The 23,147-nt window shown below is 47.7% G+C and overlaps 1 protein-coding gene across 3 annotated transcripts in view; it reads right to left on the bottom strand.

Annotated features, from left to right (window-relative positions):
* Window positions 1–23,147, bottom strand: part of TTLL11 (tubulin tyrosine ligase like 11) — a 249,721-nt gene that overhangs the window by 26,941 nt on the left and 199,633 nt on the right. For 2 of the 3 annotated variants that reach the window (XM_081238093.1, XM_081238095.1), the window contains 2 exons: window positions 17,631–17,882; window positions 10,369–10,475 (listed from right to left, as the gene is read on the bottom strand). In XM_081238093.1, coding sequence (XP_081094219.1) covers window positions 10,369–10,475; window positions 17,631–17,882 — 359 coding nt within the window. The remainder of the gene's footprint in view (window positions 1–10,368; window positions 10,476–17,630; window positions 17,883–23,147) is intronic. The other variant, XM_081238094.1, reaches the window with a different exon arrangement.

Below are 23,147 nucleotides of genomic sequence, written 5' to 3'. Positions count from 1 at the left end.
ATGCTCGACATCACATGTCTTTAGGAAATTGCAAATTAAAACAATGTGGTATACCACTACACACCTATTACAGTGGCTAAATTTAAAAAAACTGACAATACTAAGTGTTGTCAAGGATGTGGAGCAACAGGAACTCTCATTCATTGCTGGTGGGAGTGTGAAATGGTACAGCCATTTTGAAAGACAGTTTGGCAGTTTCTTAAAAAGCTAAATGTAGTCTTACCATATGATCCAGCGATCACATTCCTAGGTATTTGCCCATTTTGAAAACGTATGTCCACAAAACAAAACTGCACAGAAATGTTTATAGCAGCTTTATTCATAATTGTCAAAAACTGTACACAACAAGGATGTCCTTAAATAGGTGAATGGATTAACAAACTGTGGCATATCCATTCAATGGACTTTTACTCACAGATAAAAAGAAATGAGCTATCAAGCCACAAAAAGACATGGAGGACCTTTAAATGCACATTGCTAAGTGAAAGAAGCCAGTACTGAAAAGGCTACATACTGTACAATTCCAACAATATGACATTCGGAAAAAAGCAAAACTATGAAAAGAGTAAAAAGATCAGTGGATGCCAGGGATTCAGGGTGGGGGAGGATGAATAGGTGGGACATAGGGGATTTTTAGGGCAGTGAAAACATTCTGTATGGTACTGTACTGGATACATTACATTATGCAGTTGTCAAAGCACATAGGATGTACAACACAGAGTGAACTTTAAACTATGGACTTTAATTAATAATAATATATTAATATTTGTTTATTAACTAACAAATGTATACTAATACAAGATACTATAGAGGAAAGAGTATGTGTTTGGGGAGTATATGGGAATTCTCTGTACTATCTGCTCAATTTTTCTGTAAATCTAAACCTGTTTCAAAGGGGTTTCCCTGGTGGCTCAGTGGTTAAGAATCCGCTGCTAATGCAGGGGATATGGGTTCGAGCCCTGGTCCGGAAAGATCCCACATGCTGCAGAAGAAGTAAGCCGTGAGCCACAACTACTGAGCCTGCGTTCTAGAGTCCACGAGCCACAACTACTGAGCCCACACGCCACAACTACTGAAGCCCACGCACCTAGAGCCTGTGCTCTGCAACAAGAGAAGGCCCCGCTTGCCACAACTAGAGAAAGCCCGTATGCAGCAATGAAGACCCAACACAGCCCCCCAAAAATAAATTTACTAAAAAAAAAAAATACTTTTCCAAAAAAATTGTCTATTAATTTTAAAAAATCCATAAATGTAGCTCATATTTGTGTCAATCACCAGCAGTCACATTAAGGGGCAGCATGTTGGAGAAGATTTAGTTAGAAGACGTGGGTCCTTGTCCAAGCACTGCTGTTTACTAGCGAGGTGCCTTTGGAGGTGGCCCCAACCGGTCTAATTCTCATTTCCTCAACTCTAAATAGCGGTGCTGTGAGGAGGGTCAAGTGCAGAGCTTTGTAGCAGTAAAGCCTGTGTGACCCTGTATCCTGACTCCTTGGTAGTAGAGGAGCAGATGGGGGGAGGGGTTGCGGAGGATGCGTCTGTCATTAGTCACGTCTCCCTGATGGTCTTACCAAACACAGCTCCGCCCACCTTATGGATGCCTCAGCCTGGGGATATTTGGGGATTGGCAGTAGTCCTTCCATCTTTACTCATCAGTGTTGTCACTACCTGAGGCTGCACAAGATGGAGGCTGGAGACCGGTTCCTGCTCTGTCCCTGACCCCTCTTTACCACTCTGAGCCTTGGTTTCCTCCTCCCTGAGCGGGGTCGTGGGAACAAGACCACGCTCAGGGGGAGTGTGAGCTTTCAGTGCACAAGTGGATTGGAAGACTCTTTTGTAATCTGAAAGCACGCACACATGTCAAGAATGACACTGGTGGTTAAAACAAAGTAAAAGAAGAGCCAGGGGTACACTTACTAACTAAGGCCTTACAACAACCCAAGGTGGATGTCACTGGCCTGTTTTAAAGGAAACTGTGGCTCTTGGAGCTCAAGTGCCCCCACCCCCGACCCTGGGCGCCAAGATGGGAGGTGCGAGGAACCAAACTCAGCCTGGCTGACTCGCTGGTTCATGGCTCATGCTTTTCCCACAACCTCCATCCCGCTGCCGCTGTTCCTGCAAGATCTGGGATGAAGAAAAGGAAATAGCTGCATAAAAAATTCATCCCACTTTTTTCCTTTTGTCTCTTTTTTTGGGGGTAGGACAAGACAATGGTGGAGATCCTGTTCCCATGCCCTGGAGGTGATGGACAGGAAGATGAAGATCAGGCACTCCAATGAAGGGGCTGTGGCGGTGATCACACGTCTCCAGGCGACACTTGCCGAGGGGACAGTCATTACAGAAGGTGCAGCCTGCACGGCAGCAGCCCCAGATAAGCGTCTGTGCGGGGAGGGTGAGCTGGCATTTCTGTTGGTTCGCTTGCTTTTATTAAAAATAATTCTGACACTGACTATTTTGTAAGCGTGTAGGGCACACATCCAGGGAGGCCCATCTGACTCTGAGATAATTTCAAGGCTGAAGAACATCGCTCGTGCCAGACACGGTGCGAGGCACCGCGTGAAACCCGCCTCCTGTACCGAGGAGGGAGGGGGCCATCCATGTATATGTATAAGTGAGGCTTCGCTAAACCTTCCAAGTAAAAATACTTTTAAATATTTCAGTACGTTGTTAACCACATACATTTCAGTTGGGGCTCATTCCAGCTGAGGAAAGTAGAGGAGGCAGATGATTTGCATAAGTCGACTGAGGAAATTTGGTGAGAGACAGTAACAAGACTCAGACACCCACAGATGTCAGCTGATCGGCAGGGTCCCGTCCCTCGTCCATCCCGCACACGTTCGCTGAGCACCTACTATGTGCCAGGCACAGAGCTAGGCTTCGTTAAGGCAGGAACAGCTTGGCGTCACGGAGGTTAGTCTAGCTCAAGGGGCAGATGCCACACACTCATTCCACAGCGTTTACTTCGCACTGTGATCGGTGTTGTCCAGGAGCGGGGCTGGATGCTGCTGGAGCCCGTGGGAAGGGAGACCTGGCCCAGCCTGAGGGCGGCGCCTTGCGAGGAGGGCCTGGGCAGTGGTGTGTGAGGGGTGGGGGCTTCGGGCAGAGGCAAGTGGCCCCGATGGAGGTCCTCCGTAGTGGCCGGCCACCTTGGCTGGAACGAGTGAGCGTGGGGCTAGGGACCGGAGGGGTGGCTGCACAGGGGGAAGGGTTCTCACTCGCTCCCCTGGAGTTGTTGTCGTGAGACCAGCGACTGCAGGCGGCTGATGGTGGACCCCGGGTTGAGAGGTGATACAGGAGGAGGGCTGGAGGCCGCCGCAGCCAGCCAAGGGCAGGAGCACCCACAGTGTGAGAGCAGACGTGCAGAGGAGAGGGGACAGCTGGTCTTTGGAGACCGTGGCACACGTGGAGAGAAACTGGCCCTGACTCTCCAGGCCCGGCAGCCCCGAAGCTGGCAGTGCTGCATTTCTTGCTAAAGGTCCCCAGCTTCACAGTATCCACTCCCCCACCCCTACTTTCCTTGAGTTGGACACATGGGTTCCTCTTCCCAGCCAACCCTCCAACAGTGCTGTGTAGGACAGAGGGGCAGGGCGGTGAGAATGGGGCAGCCAGGCACTGGCCTGTTGATAGCAGCCACCCGGGCCAAAGGCAGGTGAGGGCCGTCTTGGAGGCAAAGGAGGGGAGGCCCTGGCACTCTGTCGGCTCTGAGGGAAGGCCTGTTGCCACCACATCCCATCCCTCCCACAGGCTGCGAGTGTCTCCAGGCAGGCGTTTCTTCCTGTCTGTTCCCAGCACCTGCAGAGCGCCTGGCACGAGCAGGTGCCCAGGAAGCATGTCCCGGGAGAGGGGTGCAGTCAGAGCCAGGTGATATCAATGGAAGCAGCCCCTGCTTACTGAGCATGTCCTACTCAGACCCTGCTCTGAGCACTTTCTGCTTTGTCCCATTTCAGCCGTATCAATGTTCTTATGAAGTGGGCACCATTATTATCTCCCCTTTTTCAGAAGATGAATGTGAGGCTCAGAGGAAGTTACATAACCTGCGGAGACTACACAGCTTGCAATTTACCGGTCTCAGATTTGAAGCCAGGTTTGTCTGATCCCAGAGCCCGTGGCTTTGGTTATACTGCCAGTCAAACCCAGGCAGCCCCATGAAGGCGGGCATGTAGCTCAGGAGTTCTTCAAGCAGTGGAAGAAACGTTTCTTATTTTGGTCAAAGGGTCTACAGCACATATGAGACATTAAACTATGCCACTCTGATTTTTCCTCTGCAAGCAAGGTGTGGGCCGAACACGCATATGTGGGTGTCGCATGTGTGCTCACTCACGTGGGTGGGAAAGACGCTCCAGTCCATTTTTTTCTTGTTTTGCAATCATGTTTCCATTGCTTACTGGGAGGACCTCTAGTTTATATTTTAAAACAGCAAAAAATCTGGCTGCGAAGTGAACAAAGCTGCTCTGAAGCCCCTAGCTGCCGGTTGTGGGTGAGATGGACCAGACACCTAGATGCTGGGCTCAAGTGTTCCCTTTTCAAGTGAAGTGTTTGTCTCTCACAGATGATGCCAGTGATACTGCCTTTTATTGCCTAATCTTGATGCTGTCCTAGTCTCTCGCCACAGAGAAGTGAATTCCACTCTGGGAAGCGTAGAGAGCAAAGTCTCAATGATAAGCAGGTGTTCGTGAGTGCAATTTACATAACATAACTGCCTCTTCACTGACAAATGGTTCTGGGCAATGAGAGGGCTACTACACCCCAAGTTTGCTGATAACACAAACAGATTTCTGTGCCCTGCTAGAAATTCTTTTTTAGATTTTTTTTTAGATTTCTGTGCTCTGCTAGAAATTCTAGAATTGGAAACTGAAATCTTTTTTTTTTTTTTTTTAAATGACAATTGACAATTACACTGGCCTGCTGCAGAGTGTGAGACTGCATATTACGGAATTCCACCAAGCTCCTAAGTAGTCATTGGCATTTGAAGAGAGGAAGACGGTCTATTTAGGGAGCGATGGGCATGGGATGCAGCTGAGGGCTCCTCAGGTGGAGAGAGGTGGGAAATGGGCTGGGTTTGGGGGAGAGCCATGTGTTAAATGCATGTGATCGTTGAGTCCCAGCTTTTGCTTTGGGTCATGAGAGTGTGTGGATGCTTCTTCCATTATTACAAATAACTAATTCAAAAAGCTAACTAAGTAGAGCAGGCTATGCATGGACCAGGATGGAAGTGTCTCACGAACCAAGGATTATGATCAACCCAGTTCTGTGCACCTGAGGTCCAATTTAAAAAAGCAACCAGTAACGAGCCTATTTAAAAGGATGGTCTGAGAATTAGATTTCATAATAGGTATGCTTTTTCTTACTGGTTTTTTTTTCCTCTCTAGTCTTTTTAAACATCACTTTTTCTTCTCCATTTCAATAGCAGGGTCTCCTCATGCAGGTCAAATAAAGGTCCATAAGGGCCTTGAGCATTGGGAATCTGGTTAACCCCCTTGGTGGGTACCAAAGTCTCATTAGGGCAGAAGGAAGGTCTGGGCTGGCTTCCAGAAAGGAAAGGTGCATCAGCACTTGGACACACTGGGGTTTGGGTCGGGGTGATGGTCTTATTCAAATGGGCTGGCATTTTACACTGGATGATAGGAAAGCAGAGGGAGACCCCTATAGACCACCGCAAGTATAAGCAATGGTTCTCACACTCAGAAGGCCCTGCTTTGGGGATGGCGGACATTTTTTATATTGGCATTCGTCTGCTCATCGAACATTCACTGGGCACCAAGTGAGATGATTTTGCATGCTCTGGTCGATGTGCCAGGCCCTCAGGGATACAGAACGAGTAGCGAGCGCCTTTTCTGGGTCGCCCACCATGCTAAGTGCTTTCCTCATGTTCTCTCCTCACCCGCACGGCTCCCTCCTTTGTTGCTTCCCCCATGGGAGCTCTGGCCACCCCCTGTTACAACTGTCAACTGCGCATCCTTTTCATTTGTGTGGCTGGAGACGCTGGGTGTAATGGAAGGGCCAAGGATGAGCTCTGAAGGCAGGCTGTTCTTGGTTCAGATCCCAGGCTCCCCACTGTAAGACTTGACACGCTTGCTTAAGTTCACCCCTTTGAGCCTCAGCTTTCTCATCTGTCAAATGGGAATAGCCAGCCTTATCTCACAGGGCTGTGTGAGAGTTAAATGAAGCAGTTCATACCAAGCGTCTTTGATTTCTGTCACATAGTAAATGTTCAGTACATAATCTCTATTATTTTTTTTTCCTTGAGAATAGGGTCTGTAAAATAATTTCTCTTTATATTCCAGTAGGGCCCAATACCTGGTAACACATCCATGACCTGTCTGTTGAATGAACGAATGAGTGAATGAACGAGTGAGTGCGTGCCCTTTGAGACTGAGAGCGCACGTTCTGCCCCTCTTCTGACTTCTTTCGTGCCAGCCCCCCAGCAGCTCTAGGGCAGGTAAATCTGCCCCAGCTCACAGGGACCCACACCTCCGACCAGGCCTTTACTTCTTCTGACATCCAGTAGCTTCCTGAATGGTCCTGAGCACGCGGCTGGCTTCAGAAACTCCTTCTCCTTGAGAAGCAGATGTGCTCAAGCAGCCTTCTCAGGACGCATCTGGGCCCCGGCCTGCACCAGCTAAGACAGCAGTGGCCCCTGGGCCCACAGGGACAGACAGCCTTCTCATTCCTGGCTTTAATGCCCAGCCCTCACTGCCTATACGACCCCCACCACCATCCTGGATGCTATTATTTCCTTTCAGGACTAATGGAAACAGGAGAACAGGAGTATAAGCTCCAAGGAGGGAGGGAGACAGGTGCGTGGACGGGGCACCAATGCCCACTCCAGTTCTGCCTTCCTTGTGCTCTGTGAATTGACCTTTCACCTCCCTGCCTCATGAGCCCCATCCCCTCCGCATCACTCAGATGAACAAGCCCTGCTCGGTGTGGCCCTGGACTGGGGACAGCATCCTAGGCCAGGAGGTAGGAGGCTTGAGTGCAAATCCAGCTTCTGCTACTCACTGGCTATGGGATTTCAGACAAGTCACTTTTGCTCTTGGAAACCTCAGAATCCTGCTCTGTAAAATGGGATCTGATCACCCACCTTGAAGGTCTGGTGTGAGAATTAGCAGTGATTTTTTTTTTTTTTTTGCGGTACGCGGGCCTCTCACTGCTGTGGCCTCTCCCGTTGTGGAGCACAGGCTCCGGACGCACAGGCTCAGCGGCCATGGCTCACGGGCCCAGCCGCTCCGCGGCACGTGGGATCCTCCTGGACCGGGGCACGAACCCCTGTCCCCTGTATCGGCAGGCGGACTCTCAACCACTGCGCCACCAGGGAAGCCCTAGCAGTGATATTTGTACATCGGAGGTGATCTCAAAATTGCAGTTACTACTAAGGATTGCTATTCCACACAGTCAGGGGCTGAGGCACGGCGGAAAGGCCTGGAAGATCCCAGCCCCAGACTTGCGCATCTGTATGTTCTAAACACAAGTATTTTTCTCATCTCCTTAGCTTGGTCAGCAGACAGAGAGACGCTGCAGACCCCAGAAAACCTCACCCGAGCCTGTACTGTGGGCAGCCCCTGTGGATTCCGCTGCTGGGGAGCAATTTAAGAGGCAAACAAAACATGAAAAGCTACTCAGAATTAACAATGGGGCCAGATGGTAATGCTAGTTTGAAGCAATAAAACATGATAAATAGCTTCCTGCTGCTACTCCTGATCAATTTCAATATTTAATAATCCCACTGCCACCCCTGCCCCCTCATCTGGCCCCCTCCACAGGCTCCTGCAACGACGCCCCGCATTCGGCTCACACAGCAAACACGTCTTCACTTTCTGAAGGCGTCGGCAGAAAGCAGGCGGCTCAACTGTCACACGAGGGCCCTCCGCCCTGGAGACGGTAATTCATCTGCCTACTTCGAAGACGTTCCCCCTCCAGCCTCTCCTGGTTGCCAGGGAAGAATGGAAGGGAGCTCCGACGGCGGAGGTGTGATAGGAGCTCTCGCCTTGTCGAATCAGTGAGTATTAGTAGCCCCTGAGTTTTGCTTTGGAGTTTAAGAAAGGGGAGCAGTAGGGAGCTGGGTGGTCATCTTACTCTGGGACCAATAGCAGGAGGAAGCAACCGGAAGGGGAGGGTGGCAGCTTGCTGTTAAAGCCTTACCCACCAGCCGTGCCTCTGAGCCTCAATTTCCTTCTCTGTATGAAAGAGATAATCGTGTCTACCTCTGGGAGAATTCTGGCTCATGCTGCACGTGTCAAGTGCCGGCCAGTGTGCTCAGCATGTAGGAAACACCCAAGACTGGCAGCTGGAAGCCTCATTATCGAACGTGAAACCACTTAGCACAGGATGCCCAAGTCCCGGCACCCGCAGGAAGAGCTGCTGGTCCTTGTGGTCAGGAGGCTCTAGCCCAGGGCAGACCCGGGGTGCGGGGCAGGATCTGGCAGGGAGCACCCTGCTCAGGATTCTCCCCAAGGGGAGCCCACTGATAAGATGAACTGTCCACGAGGGCCCCACAGGCTTTCAGACCCTCCGACACAGGGCACCCCGGGGAGCTGGTGTTGCTGGCACCCTTTACGGAGGAGGAAATGGACAGGACGAGGTGAAATGGCTTCTCGCGCTTACATCGTAGGAAGTGGCATTGTCCGTTCTAAGCTGGGTCTCCTAACCCCCCTGATTTCAGGTCCTCGCCACCCTATCGCAGGAAAAAACTGCTCCCTGTGGTGCCCCCTCTTTGTGTGTCCTTTTTGCAAGGAGGCAGCCGAGTGGAGGGTGGCCCCCTTGCCATCACCTGAGCTGCAGTTTACTCGGCTGTGAAATGCGAGCGTTAATACCTACTGCACTGGTTCACAGCAGAGACGTTTAATGAGGGAATATGCATGAGAGCCCGCTGTAATTTTGTGATGAGCTGAACAAATGTCAGGTATGGTTATTATGGCTTTTTAGAAAAAACCCCTCTGGGAGGAAAAAGATCAGAAATTCATCCACCAAAGGTGGATTCTTCTTACCGAATCCCTCACCGGCCCCATGTGATCTAGGGGCTCAAGATCAAGCTCTTTCGTGTGGCGTTCAAGGCCTCGACAGCTCACCCCATCTCCGCCTCTTCTCCTTTCCCTCCTTGCTGCAGACCCTCCAGGCTACTTGGGGTGACCTGAGCCTTTCACGTGTGTCTCCGCCTAGAGCAGGCAAACAGCCCTGAAGGAAGGGGTGTGTGCCACCCTGTCCCTCGGCTGATTCCACTCGGCTTCCGCAGGAAGTCTTCCTTGGGCCCCCCCTTGCTCAGGAACTCCTCTGCTGAGCTTCCTGACAGCCTCTCTGTGCTTCCCTCCATCCTAGCACGCATCGCACTAGCTACTGCTATGTTCTCATCTGCCTCCCAACTCTAGAGCCAGTTCCTCCTGGGCCTGAACCAAGTGCTGTTCACTCCAGTCTATCCGGGGCCTGGCCCCGCTTATGCCCTGGAAATGTGTGGCGAGGGATGAACCAACCAACGAATAAGTGACTGTTTCCAACATAAATGGAATCAAAGCTTTAGGCAAAGGATTCCAGCAGTGGAATTAGGATTTGGGTGGGCACAGCCTTGAGAGCAGACGTCAGGACAGTGCTCCTGAATTCAAACTCAGCTCCAGCCCTCCAGTGATGTCTAGAGCTGATACTGTAAGCAAGCCTTCCCAGGACAGACCCTACCCCTCCACCCCCTGTCCTCCACCTGCTTTTTGTTTGTAGAAAAACTTTAGCTTCCTAGGCCTTCCCCAAGTTCCAAAGAACAAATTTAATCAAAGAAGTGAGAAAATGCAGAAACAAAGGAAAACAGTCAAGCAAAACAAAATAATAATAGTTTAGTCATTAAACAAAGTCAAGGACCTTTAGTTCCTCCTCAAGGGCTATAGCTAACATTCTGAGCCACGTCCTTTGAGCTGTTTTGCAGATACCGAAGCCCCCGACCGGTGGAAGAAGTTAACTGCATGCTGCCCACAAGCACGTAGACCCCAGACGGGTTGGAACCAGAAGGTTGATGATGTTGACTCCCGATTACCTCACCACCAACCAATCAGAAGAACGTCCACGAGCTGATCACACACCCCGCGACACCTCTCCCTCACCCTGCTTTTAAAAACCTTTCCCTGAAAGCCCTGGGGAGCTCCGGCCTTTTGAGCTGCCTGGACTCCTTGCTTGGCCCTGCAATAAATGCTGCACTTTCCTTCGCCACAACTCCGAGTCAGTAGATTGGCTTTACTGCACGCAGGCCAACAGACCCAAGTTTGGCTCGGTAACAATAGGATGACCTTCCTCCTTCCCCCACCTTGACCCTTAACAAGAAGAAACAGATAATGTACCACCCATCCCTCTCTGTCCTCCCACAGGACATGGCAGAGGCCAGTCATCAGGTACCTGAATCTCGCTGGTCCACGGTCATGGAGTTCCATCTCCTCGTGATGTCAATGTAGAGGATGTCCACGGCGGCCATAGACAAGCTGCTGCTGCTGAGCTTGCAGTTCCTGCAGAAGACAGGAAAGGACACGTCACTGCCAGATCCGACCCGTCCTGTCCTGTCTGGCTTCTGTGCCTTTGCCCGGGCTGTGTGCCCCACCTGGAAGGCCCTCCCTCCCCACAGCTGGAACTAGTGAAGGGTGAATGGCAGGGAATCATGGGAGAGGAGGCTGAAAATGTGAGTTGAGGTCAGAGCCTGTGGGTTCCTGTAATGTGGTTCATTAGGGCTCTAAAGGGCTGGGAGGAGGAGGGACTTTAGGATGGCAAGTCTTGAGTTGAACCTGGCTCTACCACTTAGAAGCAGATGGCTCTGATTAAACGATTTCCCCTTCTTGAGCCTCAGTTTCCTGACCTATAAAACAGGCAGTCTTTACTACAGTCACCGTGGTCTGGAATGGTGGGCAGGCACGCTGAAAAGAGCATGATTTGGGCCTCAGACAGACCAGGACTGAAATCCTGGCCCTGCTGCTTTTGCTATCTGTATGGCTGTGGACCATTCACTTAAATCTTCGGTGCCTCTATTTGCTGGTCTCTTAAATGTAGAGAATAACACCCGCCCACGTGGCTGTTGTGAAGAGGAGACAAGGTAGGGCATCCCAAGGCCCTGGCACCTGGTTGGGCCATGACAACTGTTGGCTCCCTTCCTAATCTCTCTCTACTTTCCCTCTTCCTCTCAGAGCTACAACCATCTAGGCCCCTTCAGAGGCTGCCTGAGGCTGACCTTTCAGTGAAGGCCCTGTCCATTCTGGAGAAATGGGGCTTGCTAGTCAGAGTGTCTGGATAAAAGAACTTAGGCTCTCCGTTCAGAAGGCAGGCAGCCCTCAGCTGGTCCGGAGGCACTTCCCTCCTGAACCAGATCGTGCCGGGGAGGTGAGTCCCAAGACGGGCTGGATTTTCCCTGGGAATCCCAAAAGCTAGACCTTGGGCCCAGCTGTCTGCTTGGCTGAACTACACTGCATGCTGCTTTCAACTTTCCAAATGTGTCCACATCCGTCGCCCCAGCTATGATAAAGTGGTTCTTTGGTTTCCCATTTGTCATCATCCCTTGTGTGAATAGCTCCCTTAGGAACCCAAGAGGTCGGGGGTTGATTGGCAAGCAGGATTTGGGCATTCCAGAGGTCCCTCTCCAAACCCATGCACACCCCTGACATGTGCCCACGTGTGCCCAGCACGGTGCCTGGACGAGGCTGGTGCTCCTTATATGACAGCATCCTCCCTCCCTCCCTCCCTCCCTCCCTCCCTCCCTTCTTTCCTTTCTTCCCTGCCTGTATTCCTCAGGCCATCAATTCACATCCTGCTTCCTCCTGGGCTCCGGCTCTGTATTTCAATCACAAGTCACAGTGGCAGACTTCAAAGCACATCAGCGCACAGTTATTGAGCCTCAGTAACAACATGTCAGTGGATGCAGGGCTTTTCATGTCACCCGTCACTGAGATGGCTATCTCTATTGGGTCCTGCTGGGGACCTGCTCCAGTCTCTCCCAAGGTATATTCTAACAACCTGCACTGTTCATTTCCACAGCTTCATTAGGAGTGGCTACGGGTTTTCTCTAATTATCGTATCCATGTCCTCTGGACCACTTGCTCCCCACAGGACAGGAGCTCTGCCTAGCTTGCTCTGTGGGTTAATGGAGTATAAAAAGGGAAACCAAACTGACCACTGGTATATAGTTATTTTTTTCCTGACAGGTAGAAATTAGAAGTGTCAAACCTTTAGTAGGAGTCATAATTTACCAAAGAGGATTCTCCATTTATCCCTTTTCCAAAAGTAACTTTCCCTCCCTAGTGATACCTGCAAACACAGTCGATGGTAACATTTGCTACCGGGGCAGGGGAAGGAGGGATCTGTGCTGGCTGCCATAGAGGGGAAATGCTTTAAAAGAATTTTGATTCTGTAGGCACTTCTTGGGCACCATCTGTATGCCAGGCCCTTTCCTGCCCATTAGCTCTCTGGATCTTTATAACCACTTTATGAGGGAGGTGTTCTTAGGCCCATTTCAATGATGGGTAAGCTGAGACTCAGGAGAAGGGACATGGCTTGCCCAAGATCACACAGCTGGGATTCACATCCAGGCCTCCCCTGGAGGATGGAGTAGTGGACTTGGGAACTTTGGGGAGAAATGGGGAGGTGGCCCAGCCCAGAGCTTCAGGAAGAACCCAAGATTCAAGAGACAAAGTCTCAGGTAACCCAGAAAGTCTGGAGCCTCTAGAGAGGCCCTGTTGGGAAGCTTTGGGATATAAGGCTGGCGGGTAAGACAACCAGGGTCACTTGGAGACAGGTTTTCCTAGGATTACCCCCGTGGTCACCAAACATTCTTAATGGACTCAAACAGGGAATGTCTCCAAGGGTTAAGATTTTGGAATGAACTTTTCATCCATCCACCCACTCAATATAGAATTTATTTTGTGTGCACTATGTGTAAGTGGTATTCTGGGCCCAGTGAGTGACGCTGGGATCCAGATCAGTCTTGGATATGGCTCTCGGAGGGTAGAAATGATCTCAGAATCTGGGGTAAAAACATGAGGCCTTGGTAGCTCTTAATCATTTGAACAGTTTCCCCTTATGCTCTGGGATGCAGTTCTTCAAATGACTGATGAGTGATAGGATAAATTCTTCAGTGGAAGAGAAATCCAAGAACTATGGTAACAGGAGAAGCCAGAAAGATTCCGCAGAAAGGATAGGCTAGAAACGTACATGGAAAAAATGAGCTTTGGAGTCAAAGGCACATGAGTTTGAATCTTGACTCTGCTATGTGACCTTGAGCAGGTCATTGACATTCTCTGCAATCTAAATTTCCTTATTTGTATGAGGATAAGGCGACTCGCCATATAAAGCTATTTTAAGGACTAGCTCAGTGCCTGGCACATATGACAGCTCCCAGCCTTCCTCCATGATGTAGAACCAGTTTAAAGAAAGGTTTTGTTTGTTTGTTTTCAGAATCAAAAGAATATGGGCACATAGGAGGATGGAGAGAATCACAAATCATTCAAGTTCATTAGGAGCCTAAGATTAGAAAGATTTGAAATTATCCCCATTTTCTCTCAACAACTAGTGACATCTCATGGGAAATATAGAAACCAACTTTTTCCACTCCATAAAATCCTATTTATAGAATTTCTTTTGTGTTCATCCTTCTCTGTGAAAGAAAAGAAGCTTATTTTTTCCTGGAGAGGTTTCTGTAAGGTGAAAGCTAACAAATAATCAATATTTGTTTAAAAAAGAAAAAAAACAACCCACTCTCTAAACATCTGCGTGGGGAGGGAAAGACAACTTTGGTTTATAATGTTTCTATTTTTAAAGGCTATTGATATCCCAGGCATAAAAATCTCATGATATTACTGGAAAGAGATCATCACAGAACAGGGGAATTTTCAAAGTCACTGAGGAGTTAATGACAGAGGGGGAGGCAGGGCCCCTGACACTTCCATTCTAGAACATTCTAACACTCCATGCTGCCTCTCAGAGAATAACACCCCACAGCTACCCATTATGAAGCATATTAATATCTCCTTATGAGAAAAGGGAGTGGAAGGGGAAAAAAAAGGAAAAAGAGACAACCGTTCTCTAATTTAGAAGGAGACCAGGATTAGAAACCTCAAAGGACACGAGTGGGGATCTCCAAGCGGAATGGCCCAGCATGAAGCAAACACTCGAAGTGTGGAGAAGCTGCCTCCATTTTCCAGAAATAAACCCCGGTTTTGGCAAACCGTTTAATCTTCAGGCTGTGGAAATGGAAAATGCAGCATGTGCCAGTTGATGTCAAATTCTGATGTAGGATACGTTCAGAAAACGGGTTCTTAGTGAATTACATAGAAATCCTTCCCAATTAGGAATCCGATGGAAGGAAAATAACAAAAATGCATTTCCTGCAAGAAAGCTGTCAAACTGAAGAAGCAGATAGTTTCTATTTCTCAGAGAAAGAGATGTCTCCACACCTCAGCAATTATTATGAATTAAAAAAAAAGAGAGAGAGAGAAAAGAGGTGCTTAATTCATGGTAATACGTGCTACTGTTATATGCCTCCTGAGGAAATGACACGACAAGCTGGTTAGATAGAGTTAATTCTAGACGAGAGGATGACAGTTCATTATTTCTCATTTCTTGGTGGAAAAGAAAAATAGAATACGGCCAGACTGGCATTAGCATAATTCACTCCTAAAACTGCTGATCTATGCAGCACATTATGAGAGATGGTCACTGAAAATAAATTCAATCGGAATGTTTATTATTTTGTTCCCTCCAGTTCTCTTCAAGGAACTTGGAGAGGAAGAGTGGGTAGGACAGACGAAAGTCAAGTTCAACCTCTGCCGTTTGCGTGGGAGCTCAGAAGGGAGGGTCTCTAGCCAGCAAATATGTCTCTGGCACAGTGCCCCAGAGAAAGGCACTTGGTTTGATTTAACATATGGCATAAATATTATTAATTCACAATGAAGCGAAATTTAAACTGAAGTGGAAAGCAGAGAGAGAATAGTTGTTAGCAAGAGAAAACATGTGCTGTTAAATTTAGCTGGCAAGAGGGAACACATTCAGATATAAATCTGAAAGCAGAGAAGATCATCTTTTACAACAAAGTTGCTGTTGGGATGTCTTGGTACATTTTAAAAGGAGAAATCTATTAACAGTTGTGCAATGTTTTCTCCATTTCTTCCTGCATCCTTAATTACTCAGGACACTTGCTGGGTGGGTACAGAGGGAGGGGACAGGGGCTCACAGTCTGGGTCCTTCTGCTCCGGCTGCCTCTTCCCTACCTGAAGACATTGTCACTTGTCACAGTCACCATCGCTCCCACTAACAGTACTCGGCCACAGGTTGGGAACGACGGCTGCAGGACCTAATAGTCCCTAACGTCACAAAGATGGGTTGTTCATGCAAACACTTAATTATAGAGAACAAAGGGGTGGAAAAATCATAAAGCCTCTCACACAGAGACAGATTTGTAGCAATATTTTTGACATCATCCAGTTTGAGTGCATTTTAAGAATCTTCTTTGCTAGAACCATTCTTGATTCTTTTCAGGAATTTTCTTTTCAAGATTGTATATGAACATACCAGTCCTCTTAATATGTACCTCAGCCTCTGACACCAGAGGTAACACACCGGTGGACTCTATGGGCCGCCATGCTTTGATTGAACCCAGAATTATTTTCTGAATCGCCAACATTCAGTATATACATGCATTGATATTTTACATAAAAATCAATATTTCTAGCTTCTCTTGAAAAATCAAAAGCTTTGGTAATACTAGCCCGGCAACAACCTTTCTTTTTGCCACAGCCCCACCCTCCTCATCCTTCTAGACCCCACCCACTGGTTTGTTTATCCTTCCTGCCTGCACCCTCCCCCCACCCCATCCTCAGGCAACTGAGATTGTGATTCTTGTGATATGTAATTTTTTTTCAAATCTCTCCCTCTCTCTTACATTTTAGTAGAATTGTATTAGGAGTTAAAAGGAAGCATCTGCTCTTCCTTCCTTCTTCCTTTTTCCTGCCTGGAACTTGACCATAATGGCTGGATTTTGAGCAGCCATCTTGTGACCATAAGGCAACCCTGAAGCTTGAAGCACATGCTCAGGGTGGGTAAGCACAAAGACAGAAATTGGGGACTTGATCACATTGTGGGGTCATTAACCAGCCCTAGAAGCCCCACTGCCAAATTTCCTGTTATATGAGAAAAAAATTAATTTTACTCTTTAAATCATTTATAGATGGGTATCGATTCCTACAAGTCAAATGCAATTCTTAAATGAGTCAGAGGGTATCATGTTAGGTAGTTTTCTCAGGGAAATAACATGTGCCTGTTGACTTTCTTGAAAATTCCCTCTGTCTCATGGAAATAATAACAAAAGACTCCCATTTCACAAACAGCTCCCGTAAACTAGGCAGTGGGCCAGATCCTTTATGATATATTATGTCCCAACCTCATAACACTCCTGCAAGGTGGGAGAGATTATTCCTATTTTACAGATGAGGGAACTGAGACTCAGAGAAGATAAGGAATTTGCCCAAAGCTACACAGCTGTTAAGTAGTGTGCTTGGCTCTGAAGCCAAACCCCAAAGTTTGTGCTCTTTCCATGGGGTTCTCTTTTCCCCTGAAACTAACACAAAGCCCCTCTCAAAATCACTGTGCAAATATGACTTCAGGTTTACTGAGATGGCAAAAATTCCTGCTGATACTTCTTCATGTCATCCTATCAGGAGTATCAGAGCACGAGAGTTAGAATTTATAAAATTCATTTAGAGAAAAGCATCTGACAAATGGTTTCCAATTCAAGACTTCTAATTATTTGCTTTCATGAAAAAAACTATGAACAGGGTGACTTTGTGTTGCCAGATAGAAATATTAAAACCAATGATGAGAAAAACAATAGCAACATGGGACGCTGGCAGGTAGTTCCTCTGAGGTGTATAACATACAATCCTAGGGTATTGATAGTTTCATCTCCATTTTATAGGACCATTGAGGTTCAGAGACTGTCATTAACTTACCCAAGGTCACTCAGCTAGTAAGTGCTCCTGTACTGCCCCAAAGTATCCCAGAGGGTAGAGGCAAGTTAATGAATAATCTCGGGAGATTAAGTGGCAATGGCTTATTTTATAGGCTGTGGCAAAAACACAATTTCTGTGTCTCATGTTTTATCTTTAAAATTCATGCAAATTTTGTATTATACTCTATAATATAACCACATTATTTTTATATTAGAACAAATTATTAAATTATTTATCAACTGAATTATTTAACTTTTCTCTCCTGAAATTGACACTTTGGAAGATGTGGCTTGTTTCTCTGCTGCGGCTTCATAAAAGCTCAGCACTCAGCCACGTACCGCTGGGAGAACATCACCCCAGTCCTAGAAGCACGAGGTCTGTCTGAGTCCAAGGGGCAATTATTGGTAGATGAATAAGGACGTAGCTCAAGGTAGCGCAGGATTGTTTTCTAACCACAAGCATAATGTTGTGACTATTGTCACATCCATAACATTCATTAATTCATTCAACAAACGAGAGTCTACTATGTGCCAGGCCCAGTGCCGGCAGCTGGGCCAGTCCAACCCCAAGTGGGGCCGTGATCTGGCATCACAGATTCTCCCAGGCGCAGTCCGAGAGACGGGACCAGCCAGATGTGGGGCTGGTCTCCACCCTGCCAGAGGAGCTGGTCTCACTGACCTTATGAAGGTACGAAAGCCTGTTGGTCCCAACTTCATTGTCCCCTTGATACCCAGGAACCGGATAAACAGGTTTGCCATCCTGTCCACCAGGCGCAGGTAGTTGAACTGCTTTGCATACTTGGGGAACACCTGCTTGAGGCAGATGGAGGGCAGGTGGGCTTCAGGATGGGTGCTGCCTGCCGAGGCACTGGCCAGATCGCTGTCAGAAGGCTCTTCCTTTGAGGCTAACGGCTTCCCAAGCTGCTGAGACCTGCAGCACACGAGTTAACGACAGAACCAACATTTAGAGCGGGCTTTACAGCACACAGATTGCTTTCCCTTGCAAATTCTCCTTTCCTTTAGATTTATAGCAGCCTGCAGGGGGGTGTATTATTACTATTCTTTTTTTTGTTTGTTTGGTTTTTTTGCGGTACGCGGGCCTCTCACTGTTGTGGCCTCTCCCGTTGTGGAGCGCAGGCTCCGGACACGCAGGCTCAGCGGCCATGGCTCACGGGCCCAGCCGCTCCGGGGCATGTGGGATCTTCCCGGACTGGGGCACGAACCTGTGTCCCCTGCATCGGCAGGCGGACTCTCAACCAGTGCGCCACCAGGGAAGCCCTATTACTATTCTTAATGTACAAACCAGAGAACTGACCTCAGAGAAGCGACCTGCCCAAGCTCACACAGCTAGGGCGTGGCAAAGCCAGAACTTGAACCCAGGACAGAGCCGGGACTAGAGACTTACACTTCCTCCGTTCTACCACCCTGGCTTCCCAATATGGACAATTTCCTTTTCTGTACTCATGACTGAAGAGAATACTCTATTATGAAGCAGTCTGGGTTTGATTTCAAACTCCTACTTATGGGTAGTAATTGAATAATTAAGAAATATAAAAATCTCATTGAGGGCTGGCAAGACGCCACAGACAGTTCAATGAACAATGTGCAAAGATACAGCAGTTACCCAATTCTAGGAATAGGCACAATTGGATTTTCTGGCTTAACTATTTTCTTATTTGGAACTCGTACAAAAAAAAATGATCGTACTGTTGTGATTCCTTAGTCTGGATATTTTATTCAGAAATTATCCTGATACTCGAGAAAGTTCACAGCCACTGACTCTCAGATATGCACCTCCAGCTGGAATGTTCTTCTCACCTCCAGACACACAGATCCAGCTATCACCTGTTCACCCTCCAGGATGACCCACAGGTACCTCACACTGACATGACCATTTCCCCTCACCCCTGTCATCCACACTCCCTGTCTCCTCGAATGTCACCACCATCTGTCAGTGACCCAAGCAGGAAACATCTGAATAAACGCCAACCCCTCCTCTCCCTCTGTCTCCACAGCATCCTTGGTGTTCCCTGGAACCCGCTCCACTCTCCCCCTGCCTTCACAGCATCCTTGGTGTTCCCTGGAACCCGCTCCACTCTCCCCCTGCCTTGGCCTTGTCTGCTCTCTCCTGGACTCTAACAATGGGGTCTTCCACCTCCGGCCTTTCCCATCCACAGACCAATCCTCCACATGGCACCTGAGGTGCCCTTTTAAAGCAGACCTGGCTGGGATGCACACCTCCTACAGTTCTTTGTGGTTCCTGAGTGCCTACGTGATAAAGTCCATACTCCTCCCTCTGGCACGCAAGGCCCTTCCTGATTTCCTCTCTGCCCTCCTTAGTTCTTGTCATTGCCTTAGACACACTGTACCCTTCAAGGCCTTGACCTCTGCTGCCGCCCCAGTCATGGCCTGGCCTGGACATAGAGACCCGTGCTTGCTGGACGCCCAGCCCCCTTCCACACTCAGTGCCTGTCTCTGCACCTGCAGCTCACCTTGCTTTTCTGTCTCTTGTCCTGCCCATAGCGGATGAGGGGCCAGGCGTAACCCTTTCCACCTGTGTGTCCATTCCAGCGACAGAACCCTTGTAACAGGGAACAACAAATCTGACTCCACATTGAATCTGTTACTTTTACTTTAACATTTGTGTTCTCTTGCTTTTGCTACAAGTTAATCACTAAAGGGATGTTGCCTATAAGCCTAAATGATACATAATGGCCCTCTCTGGGTACCCTGCCTCCCATGTGATGAGTGTTAAGGTAAAATACCTTTGTTTAGATCAAAGGAAACCTCCTGACTAGGCCCACCTGTGATTGGCTGCAGGCAGGAAGAAATTAACACATCCCCTCTGGAGTCTGACGGTGGTAACCAGGACTTTACCCCCTCCCCTTTTAGCATGAAAGAAGCCTGACTTCTAATTCCAGGAAGATGGTTCTTTGGGACACTAGTCCACCATCTTCTCAGTCTGCTGATTTTCTGAATAAAGGCGCTATTCCTTGCCCCAACAACTTGTCTCTCTATTTATTGTCCTGTCATGCGGCGAGCAGTACGAGCTTGGACTTGGTAACACCCTGAACGCGGTGTGAACGGCCAGTAAGTACTGCCCAGCTGGCTAAGAGATCCAGGCAAAGAAGAGCCACGTCCCATGGTGCTGAGCTCAATACCAAGGCCATTTTCTACTCTTTTCTTTTCTTTATTAAATGGCCTCCTCCCCAGAGCTCCCACTTCCAAGCACACCATCAGTCACCAAGCTGGGCTGTCTTGGTATCTTCATACCTGCTTGCCTCAGCCTTTGAAGACTTTCCCAGCCCTGGCTGCCTGGCACATTTCTGTTCCACTTTCAGAACCGGCTCAGCTGTTCTCTTGACCATGCTGAAGACTGTCTTTCATGTCCCACTCCTGCGCCTCGGACTTCTTCGCTCCTCTCATCAACTGCGCTGCACTTGCTTACACGCCAATCCCCCTCACTGTTTTGTGAGCTCACTGAAGGCAAGGACCACATCTTATTCAACTCTATTTCTATAGGACCTGGCACGTATTAGGTTCTTCGGAAATGTTTCATTGAATTTGTTGAATTGGGAAAGTTTGCTTTTAATAGCAAGGTAAGCTTCAAATAAAACATCAAGTTTATGATGCTTTGTACCCACCCCATAAGCTCGTTTAAATGGGAAAGAGGTTCGAGAGAGAAACAGCATACTTGACGGCCCTACCAAAACGGTCTTTTCTTTATGCTGGTCCAAGGAGCCAGCCTCCAAGAAAGAGAACCCCCTTGTGTGAATAAAATGTCCTGTTCATGGTTCCTTCTAAGTGGGTCTCAAAGCGAGGACAGGCAGAACCAGAGAAGCGCAAAGGAAAATCTCTTCTAAAGTTCAACAATGTGGATGGTTCCGGGGAAACAAATGCTCCCTCCTACAAAGAGGAGGGACCTTATTCCTCCAGAGAAGCACCACATTCTCAGGGGGAGGGGGATGGAGTGGGTGCAACTTCCCTTCAGCTAAACTGGTTTTATCATCACCTCCTTGAATTTAAGACTGTAAATAAAAGTCAGGTGGTGACACTTCAGATGAAACAAAATGTTTTCCCATTAAGGTTATAGGAAGAAAGATGAGGAAAAAAAGCAGCACTGTTACTGGAAATGAGCTCTTAAATTCCTGGATAAGTGGCAATCACTAACTTTAAAAGCACTCATTAAGTTTTTGTTAAAGAAAAGATTTGGAAATACACAGTTTGAATTCACTCCATGACCAAGAAAAAGGCTGAGAACTCTTCAGTCAACAGAACTGTCCCACTTTCATGATCTCATTTGCTCTTCACAAAACACGTGCAGTACATTGTTATTTTTATACCCCTCTTCCAGACGGAGAAACTGAGGCACAACAAGGCGAAGCAGCTCTTTGCCCTGGCTGAACTGGAATTACACATCAGTTCTCCTAACCAGGGCTGTTTCCATCTTGCTGCCCTACTATTCCAAAGCACATCATGGTTCACATTGGGGGTTACCAAATCCAAAGGCCTGTTATTTATTTTTTGTTTTTAAATAGTTTTTTAAAAAATTATAATTGTAATTCATGGTCTTTGTAAGCATTTTGAGAACTGTATAAAGGAATCAGAATCATTTGTAATCCCACAATGCAGGGATAAACACTACTAATGTTTTGATTTTTTTTTTTTGCGGTACGCGAGCCTCTCACTGTTGTGGCCTCTCCTGTTGCAGAGCACAGGCTCCGGACGTGCAGGCTCAGCGGCCATGGCTCACGGGCCCAGCCACTCCACAGCTGTGGGATCTTCCCAGACCGGGGCACGAACCCATGTCCCCTGCATCGGCAGGCAGACTCTCAACCACTGCGCCACCAGGGAAGCTCTAATGTTTTGGTTTTTTATCTATGTTTATAAGTTAGGATCACATCATGGGTAGTTTAAATCCTTTATTCTTACACTTTACATTATATCATAATTGTCTTCCTGTGGCATTAAGTATGTTTTCATGAGCATAATCTTACATGGACATATAATATTCCATATTATGCCTGAACCATAATTTAACTGGCCATTCCCTGTCAGTCAGATATTGTCTACATGGCTCGTCTTTGACTAAATAGAGTCTGGGAGCCAGTCCCCTAAGCCCCGTGACTCCCTCCCAGAAACATAACATGTTAACAGCTAGCAGCAGCCTTGGAGACCATTCTGTCCAGCGATGTCATCTATTTTCTTTTATTGTGGTCTACTGTACGTAACATAAATTTCACCATTTTAACCATTTTAAAGCATGCAACGCACAATGTTGTGTAACCACCACCTCTGTCTAGTTCCTGACCTTTTCACAATGATGTCATTTTAGAGAAGAAATGACTCCCAGGTAGACAGGACATTAGCACCAGTGGGTCATCTGACTGGCAGATCATCCAAGGGGGTGGCCGTAGCTTGGGTTACCTGATGAGGGGGACCTCACCACCTCCAGGCCACCTCTCAGGCTGGGAAGGTTTTCTGGATGGCACATCAGAGGCTGTTCTCCCCCTGGTGTCCATAGCCCACATCCCAACCCACCCTCAGAGCCTCACAGGATGGGTGTGTCTTCTCTTCTCCGTGACAGCCTCTCACATTTCTTACTGGATGACTACCATTCCCCTCCCTTCCTGAATCCCAATTAATAACCTCAGGATGAAAAGGGCCCTCAAAGCCACAGATATTTTCATGGACTCAAAACCACAAATTCAGGCAGAAGTGGTTTTACTCAACTGGAAGAAGGCAGTAAAGATATAGCTGATATATAAGAGGAAATAAAACAAGGAGACATGGTTATTCTGCTAGAGATAATTCCAATGATCACACTGAGACCCAAGTTATCACAAATACTGTAAAATCCTGTTTTTACTTAATAGCATTTTAATGGAAAAGTCAGACTTATAAAATAGAAGTGACTGGTAAAGAAAATATAAATCAAGCTTACTTGCGGTCCTTTGGGGTATTATTTTTTTTAAAATTGAATTTGGTGTGTCCTGGATTCATTAAAATAGGGGAAAGAATCCTGGAATGTCGTATCTATTATTGTCTTTCAAATAAAATGGAATTTTGTTTTATTAAAACTCTTGTGAAAAACCACCTACCACTATTTTGCCTGGAAAGCCTACTGTTAAGAATCACTCCTATTTATCAGGGACCCACTCTGTGTCAAGCAGCTTACCACCTATATATGACCTCA

This window comes from Mesoplodon bidens (assembly GCF_964165515.1).
Source record: "Mesoplodon bidens genome assembly, chromosome: 6".
Classification (NCBI taxonomy): Eukaryota; Metazoa; Chordata; class Mammalia; order Artiodactyla; family Ziphiidae; genus Mesoplodon; species Mesoplodon bidens.
Note: the sequence above shows the minus strand (reverse complement) of the source record. Positions and strands in the feature narration are given on the sequence as shown.